This window comes from Onychostruthus taczanowskii, unplaced genomic scaffold, assembly GCF_017590055.1.
Source record: "Onychostruthus taczanowskii isolate IOZ18803 unplaced genomic scaffold, ASM1759005v1 scaffold107, whole genome shotgun sequence".
NCBI classification, from domain to species: Eukaryota; Metazoa; Chordata; class Aves; order Passeriformes; family Passeridae; genus Onychostruthus; species Onychostruthus taczanowskii.
The window spans coordinates 2,286,229-2,294,415 of NW_024497297.1; the positions used below are offsets into that span (position 1 = coordinate 2,286,229).

Genomic DNA, 8,187 nt, shown 5'->3' on the forward strand with positions numbered 1-8,187 from the left:
GGTCTTGGGAATCATGTTGCATCCTGCCCCGAGTGCAGACCTCGTCCCATTCAATGCTAATTCCATGACTCAGAGCGGCGGCTTTGGTGGAGGGGGGAGCTCCCTCTCGCCGTTACTTTCCTGCCTGCAAACAATGCATTTTTCAGCGCCTTGCCATAGCCGAGGTGTGTTTGACAAGGCAAGTTGCTGCAAGGCACGTCAAGTTCTGAATTCCCGTGCCAAGTTTTCCAAGCAGATAAAAGAGGAGGCTCCCAAGCTCTCCCATTACAGGGGTTTCTGTCTCCATTGCCCTCTGCTCTTTTCCTGCTGCGCAGCCTTTTTCAGTTTTCCTCTCTCCTACTCTTTGTCTTCCCAACTGAACCAGCCATGAGCCGTATCTCTTTCAGATCATCTACTGGAGGGGGCATGAGGGGCTTTAGCTCAGGCTCTGCTATTGTAGGAGGTAGTGGTGGTGGGACCAGAACCAGTTTTAGCTCTGTCTCTGTCTCCAGAGTTGGAGGAGGAAGAGCTGGAGGTGGAGGAGGCTTTGGAGCTGGCGGTGGCTTCGGCAGCAGAAGTCTCTATAACTTGGGTGGAAGCAAAAGAATTTCCTACAGCTCGGTCGGTGGAGGTCTACGGAGTGGAGCCGGGGGAGGATACAGCTTCGGTCTTGGCTATGGTGGCGGAGCTGGCTTTGGCTTAGGAGGAGCCGGTGGTGGTGGTGGCTACGGGCTGGGAAGTGGATTTGGGCTGGGAGGGCCCGGATTTGGTGGCCGAGGTGGCCCCGGGTTCCCTGTTTGCCCACCTGGTGGCATCCACGAAGTGACTGTCAACCAGAGCCTCCTGGCACCCCTCAAGCTGGATATCGATCCGGAAATCCAGAAAGTGCGAACACAGGAGAGGGAGCAGATCAAGACCCTCAACAACAAATTTGCCTCCTTCATTGACAAGGTGAGAGTTTGGTCTGAACCATCGAGCCACGCATGCTATCAGTTGCCTCGGGAAAAAACTTCAGGAAGAAACTTCATTTGGATTTAGGGACTTGCCTGAACTGATCCCAGCTGACAAACAACATGGGCTTGGCTGAAAACTAAGAACTGTTTTATGTTTCCTCTTAGCAAGGATGAGTTTTTCAGCACTTTATATTATTGACAAAGTATTTCTCTCTCTTCCCTGTAAAAACAATCCTGGGGTGGATGAATCTTCTACTCTACAATGGGATACAACCAGTTTAAACCAGTAAGGTGGGCTGAACATCTACTGGAGGGAGAAACATTAAAGTTGCAAGTATCGGTGTTTGGCCTGATTAAAACCCCTGAAAAAATCTTGCTAAATGTCTCCAGAAACTTCTAATACTTTTAAGAATCCAACGCCCTAAACTGGTACACTCCTAATAATTCCCTTCTGATTGTCTCACCATCTCTGGACCTTTTCTGTTGGTGATTCCACCTTTTTCTGGCAGTTGTGAGGTTTTTCACACATGTTCCTGGTTTTGTTTCTCCCCAGGTGCGCTTTTTGGAACAGCAGAACAAGGTGCTGGAGACCAAGTGGACCCTCCTCCAAGAGCAGGGTCACACTGTCACCAGGAAGTCCCTGGAGCCCATTTTTGAAGCCTACATCAACAACCTCCGGCGGCAGCTCGACAGCCTGATGGGAGAGAGGGGCCGGCTGGACTCCGAGCTCCGGAGCATGCAGGACATGGTGGAAGACTTCAAGAACAAGTAAGGGATCCCACTCTGCAACGTGAGTCGTTCCAGCCAGGAGAATCTGGGCTGGTGCTCGTTCCTGCTGGTGCACACTTGATGTTTGATCCGGGTTCCTGTTTCCAGCATAAAACGTGTTCCCAGAATTACCCCTTGTTATTTTACATTTATCACAGGCAAGGTCAGTGTTTAGCACAGAATTCCTGGGGAACTGCTCCAGCACGACAGAGGTCACAGTCTGATTCCTGGAGCCTCCTGAAATAATATACCAGGAGACAGAAAAATTAGTACATTTTTGAGGACAATAGGCAAAACCAGAAATGTAGCCAATAAACTTCCAGCTCCAAAAATCCCCCATTTCCCATTCTGTGAAGGAAATTTCCAGAGGGTCCAGGTGACCTGGGAGTGCTCGGGCTCGCTCAGCTCTCATCACTTGGAAGATGATCAGCCCTTTGCCAAAAATTTCCCTGGGGAGGGCATTAACCTCCTGCTGGGATCCAGTGGAGGGGGGATGGATCATTCTCAGGCCACACCAGTCAGCACCTGCTGCCTGGAGGGGATTTTTGGGGGGGATTTTTAGGTGAGGCCATTGACATTTATTTGGCTGAGAACAAACAATATGTCCCTTCTTCAACCAGTCCTGCCTGCAAATTTGAGAATCACCCTGCAGGGCTGGAATATGTTAATATTAGGTAGTTAAGCATGGGAAGAGACAGATTTTTGGGAGTGGGACTGGGAAGACAGCACTTAGATCCAACAGGAGGGACTGGCAGAGCTTCTGGTGTGGTTTTGGGTGCTTTTGAGGTCTTGAAATGTGTTCTAGGCTTTTAGAAATACTGGTTAGGCCCCTAATGATGAATTCTACAGTCTGGATTTCAGAGCTGCCTCCTGGGAAAGAGAACGCATTTTGTTTTAAGTCCAGAATTTGTTCCCAGTCCACTGGCTTATTCCTACCCCTTCCCTGTCCACTAAGAGATCCAGCTGCAGGGAAAACTGCCAATATTGGTGAGAGGAGTGGCACGAATCTGCCTTTGAAAGCCAGGTTTTGTCTCAATAGCCTGCATGTTTTGTCTACTTTCTAGCTAAGCCCTGCCCTGATTATCTGATGAGAGAATGTTGCTCAGAGCCATAGAAAGTTCCACAGAACCACTGTCAGGGCTGTAATGATCCTCTCTTGCACAACCATGGAGTTTTTTTGTTTTAATTAAATGCTGCAGTGGGTTCTTCAGAGCCATTAGCATTATTATAATATCAAATACCAAATGATTGCTTTATTATACATTTGTAGGCATTGCAGTGCAGCTTTGTTGAAAGTCTTTTGCATAACTTTGCTTGGAGCAAAGGTCACCAGGAATGGCTGCTCCTGCTTCCTGCCAAAACGGGCTCTGAATCTGCACATTTATGTATGAACTTGACTTTATGGGCAGTGATTAAAATATATTAATTTAACTGGGACTACTCACACCATGGAGTCCCACAGTTCAAAGACACTAATATTTGCTCTGCGTCTGCTCTGGATAAACAAGTGGGAGTAGGGAACATATCCATGAGCCACAACTGATGATTTGGGAATGGGGTGCTCCCACCTCTTCATTCCATCCAACCCCCCTCACTCTTTTATCCTGGCAGATATGAAGATGAGATCAACCGGCGCACAGGTGCTGAGAACGAGTTCGTGGTCCTCAAGAAGGTGACTTGGTTGGGAATTATGGGCCAGGAAATGGAATTAACTCACCTTGCAGAGTTCAAGCAAGAATTGGTGGGAGTTGGGGTCCTTTACCTTCATGGCTGGGTCAAGCTGGGAGATCAGCACATTCTGGGCTGGGTCCTCCTGAGGCCAGGAATGCACACAACCTTCTCTGTGCCAACAGAGCTGCCCTGTTTTCTGGTCTCCTGTGGCTCAGCTCAACTCAGTCTCTGGTCACATCCTTGTGACTCAGAGCTTTGCCTTCTGCCTAAGAACCTGGTTCTGGCTCGCAATGTCCAGCTTTACATTAAAAAAATACCTTGATCACAGGGACATAAAAATGAACCTAAGGAACTGCTGGCAGTAGCACAGGTTGCCTAGGGAAGCTGTGGCTGCCCCATCCTTGGAAGAGTCCAAGGCAGTAGTGGAAGATGTCTGTGGTCTGTGGAAGATGTCTCTGCCCATGCCAGGGGTGGGAATTGAATGAGCTTTCTGGTCCCTTCCAACCCAAATCATTCCATGATTCCACAATTCTATGAATAACAGACCTGGAAGCAGACATGGTCCCATTGGTGTCCTGCAGCCCCTTTGTGTTCTGGTTTCATTAGAAACCATTGGTATCCTCTCTTTAGGACGTGGATGGTGCTTACATGAACAAGGTTGAGCTCCAGGGCAAGGCCGATGCGCTGGCAGAAGAAATCAACTTCCTGAGAGCTCTGTATGAAGCGGTGAGTGGTTCCTGGAGAGCATCCCCCAACTCCTGCCCCATGGATCCCACACCCAGGGCTCTACAGGACCAGAGGAGAAGGTGGTCCCAACCTTTTGGGAATGATAATGCAGAAATAAGTTACAAAATGGAGATGAAGCAAGGAAATACAAAAAACCATCTTGGCGGGGAGCACTCCCAGATCACCTCATCTCTGTGGTTTCCACCATGGACACCAGATCATTAACTTCATTTTTTGCATCTTCTGCAGGAGTTGTCCCAGATGCAGCAGCAAGTGTCTGACACCTCCGTGGTGCTGTCCATGGACAACAACCGGAACCTGGACCTCAACAGCATCATCGCCGAGGTCAAGGCACAGTACGAGGACATCGCCAACCGGAGCCGCGCTGAGGCTGAGGCTTGGTACCAGAACAAGGTGGGTAACCGGGGTGACAGACTGATTTCTGTGGTCAGAAATTATCAGAAATTATTTCCCATCAGCTGAGGGGAGACAGGGATGAGATGTTCAAAAGTTTTGACTTTGGGCTCACAGAGTCACTGGCAGAACTGGCCTTAAACACTTCACCTTCCAGGTTCTTGTAGGTGACAATGCCCAGGTCCCCTGTGCCATCAGGCACTGCCTTCCCAGCAGATATTGAGAGTTAAGGGCAAGTGCCATTATTCCATGGGCAGATTTCAGAGAAATCTTGTCCCCATAATCCTCATCCAGACCTGCACTTTGTCCCCTGAAGTCCCCTCAGCCTTCCCTGAGCTCCGAGTGCTCACCAGTGCTTTCCTCCTTTCCCTGCACCAGTACGAGGAGCTCCAGGTCTCTGCTGGGAGACACGGGGATGACCTGAGGAACACCAAGATGGAGATTTCAGAGATCAACCGGATGGTCCAGAGGCTGCGGAATGAGATTGACAGTGTGAAGAAACAGGTAGGAGAGGGATGGTCCTGCAGAGCAGGAGGAGGTGGGTGGGAGATGATGGTGGTCAGACACAGCAGGAAGAGCCAGGTCCCATCAGGAGCCCTCAGTGCCATCCTGGGGCCACCAGCCACTGTCCACAATCCCCCAGCAACAAGAGAGAGTGGTTTGGGGAGCCCAAATGAAACAACTGCCTGTTCTCCCCACTCCCAGTGTGCCAACCTCCAAGCAGCCATCGCTGAGGCCGAGGAGCGGGGCGAGATGGCCCTCAAGGACGCCAAGGCCAAGCTGACCGAGCTGGAGGATGCCCTGCAGAAAGCCAAGGCTGACCTGGCCCGGCAGCTCCGGGAATACCAGGAGCTCATGAATGTCAAGCTGGCCCTGGACATTGAGATTGCGACCTACAGGAAGCTGCTGGAGGGCGAGGAGAGCAGGTGAGGACATGTGAACCTGCTGTGTGCTGACCAGGGACCATCTCCTTGGGGTCAAACAGCTCTTCCCAAGGGGCTGGAGCACCAGGGCAGACAGACAGGTGGTTGAAGTGGTGAACTTTGTAGGCAAAGTTTTGTTTCTCCAGCTCTTGGCACCTGATACTGATAAAAATGAGCACTGTCACCTTTCACCTGTAACACAGACACACCCCATCCTACTGAAGGCCATGCAGGCCTAATTAGATGGTCCCATGGACCAGGTTTTGGCATAATTGCTCATTTTCCCCTTTCCCAACAGGCTTGCTGGAGAAGGAGTCGGAGCTGTCAGTGTCTGTGAGTATCACCTCCCTTCCACCTCTTCACATCCCCTCCTTCCACCTCTTTGTATCTGCCTCCCTTCCACCTCTTCCCACCTCCCCCTCACCAAGGGGGTGACGCTGCAGATCTCCCCACCTCGGGAGTCCAGCTGTCCCCTCACACGGCTGCTCCTGGTTCGTTCCAGCCGTGGTCAGCAGCTCCAGCGGGATGGGCTACGGCGGCGGGAGCTGCCTGGGCCTGGGCGGGGGGCTCGGCATGGGCGGTGGCGGCGGCAGCAGCAGCTACACCATGAGCAGCAGCGGCTTTGGAGGCGGCAGCGGAGGCTTTGGTGGCAGCGGAGGCTTCGGCGGCAGTGGAGGCTTCGGCGGCGGCAGCGGAGGCTTCGGCGGCGGCAGTGGAGGCTTCTCCGGGGGGCTCAGCTATGGCGGAAGCAGCTCCTTCAGCTCTGGGAGCAGCCGGGGCGTCAGCACCAGCACGGGAGGCAGTGTCAGGATCGTTTCCAAGACCACCACCAGCAAAAAGACCATCAGATAAGGCTGGCAAGCACATGGCCGTCGGCAATTCCGGCCTCTGCCCTGCAGATCATGGTGTAAATAGCTGCGCTAGAGCCTCTCCTTCCTCCGTCCTTCACCTCTGGGGCAGCAGGGGGGACCAGGACCCCTCTGTGAGAATCTGGAGCACCTTTGGCTGAAGCACAGGTTGTAACAGGTCACTGGCTGGGCATGCACCCTGTGGTGCCCCTCTGTCAGCAAGCCCTTGGTCTCTCCTCCAAGTCAGGTGTTCAAAGGGAATTGGAAGCACGATGGAACAGGGACAACCATTTCGTTCATCCCATTCCAAGGGTGAATCACAGCCTTGTGGAACCACAGTCCCAGGTCCTCAGCAGTGAAAACACCTCCACGAGGCTCTAAAAGCCTCTGCCCCCAACACATGTTACAACCTCCAAAGGTTTTGTCTGCAATTCAAGGTTTCTTCCAGCCCCTTCTGTTTTCTCCGGCACTTATGGGAAAGGTTTTTGCTTTGTGTGTATAAGATTTCTAACTAGTCATCCTCGTGGCTGCAGCCTTCTCACTTCCCTGCCTAACCTACTGTAAGGTCCAATAAAAGAGCATTTGTAATTTTTAAACTGCTGGGTTTTGGCTTTTCTTCCTTCCTCCTACTGTGGGTGTTGGTCTGTGCCATGTCCCTGCTGCACTAGGGACACCCTGAGGGCAGTTCCTGAGACAGGATTGGCTCCTTGAGGAAACAAAACTCAGTTTTAGGACTTGGGCTCTAGGACAAGTCAGGGCAAATGGAAAGGAAGGTGAGATGAGCAACCTGGTCTATGGAAGGTGCCCCTGCCCATGGCATGCGGGTGGAACTGGATGGGCTTTAAGGTCCCTTCCAACCCAAATTATTCCATGATTCTCTGGATGGAAAACTGAGGCACACAAAGGAAAAGCTGCCTCAGAACAGAGCCAAAAGCTGGATGAAGTCCACTGCGGTGGTTAACTGCAAAGTTGCTCTTTCTGCCTGTCACTGCAGGAGGAAGGAAATGCACGGAAGTGGGGAAAAGGAAGGTGATTCTCAAGGGTTTATTTGGTATTCGTGGGCTGGTTCATGCAGGGCATAGCTCAGCCATTCGTTTGTACAAGCAGGAGTAAATTGTACATCAGAGGAGCCCACCTCTGGCATCAGCACCATGGCGAGGACACAGTGAGACTGGCACACAGCAGGGAGGGCTTGGAGCAGGTGGGCATTGCCCTGGTTAGGAAGAGCAGCTGCAGGGGCAGGTTGGAGGCGAAGGCACCCAAAATCTGCACACACACTGTTTGCACACTGAGGTTTCTCTGGAATGTGCAAATATCCCATGGAACATCCTGGCTGCTCATCTGCAAGGGCAGTTTCAGAGCCTCAGGCTCATTTGGAGTGAACCCAAGGTCTGCCAAGGTGCCCACAGCACTTCAGTCTCCCAGTTCCCACCCAGCTGCCTGGGAGGTTTCCATGACCTGCCTGGCTGGGGGGGTCTCAACTGAGATCTCATACCAGTCCCGGGCTCCTTCCTGTGGCTCCACAGGCATCTCCTAATCCTGCTTCCTGCCAGTGCCAGGTGTGGATCCTGGCAGGAATGGGGAGCACCAGGCAAGGTGGGAATCCAGCCCCCATGGCAGGACAAGACCCAGGGCAGAAGGGGGGCAGATAAGGAAGGTCCCACAGCTCTTTGGGAATGCTGGTCCCAAAAGGAGATGGTCAGTGCCCATCAACCCATCCCTCAATCCCTGCAACCTCCAGCCAGGGGTGGAGAGGAGAGGGGCTGTAAGCCAGGTCTGCCAGAAAAAGCCCCTCATGCAACATTCCAGAGGGGCTTTCCAGGGAAAAGCCTCCAAGCTCCCGCACCAACGGGACCCCCTTGTCCATCACCTGGTGCAGGTGTGAGAGTCCCGGCCAAGCCAGCC

At 52.3% G+C, this 8,187-nt stretch overlaps 1 protein-coding gene across 2 annotated transcripts; it reads left to right on the forward strand.

Annotated features, from left to right (window-relative positions):
* The first annotated feature begins 366 nt into the window (after positions 1-366).
* Positions 367-6,286, forward strand: LOC121343266 (keratin, type II cytoskeletal 6A-like). Of its 2 annotated transcripts, none has more exons than XM_041418264.1 (10): positions 367-930; positions 1,486-1,700; positions 3,312-3,372; positions 4,002-4,097; positions 4,347-4,511; positions 4,890-5,015; positions 5,217-5,437; positions 5,733-5,767; positions 5,937-6,092; positions 6,132-6,286. In XM_041418264.1, the coding sequence occupies exons 1-10, from the start codon at positions 367-369 to the stop codon at positions 6,284-6,286; spliced, it is 1,794 nt and encodes a 597-aa protein (XP_041274198.1). The 2 variants fall into 2 exon arrangements, with proteins under 2 accessions (XP_041274198.1, XP_041274207.1); XM_041418273.1 differs by having other exon boundaries at positions 5,937-6,065.
* Positions 6,287-8,187: the final 1,901 nt, after the last annotated feature.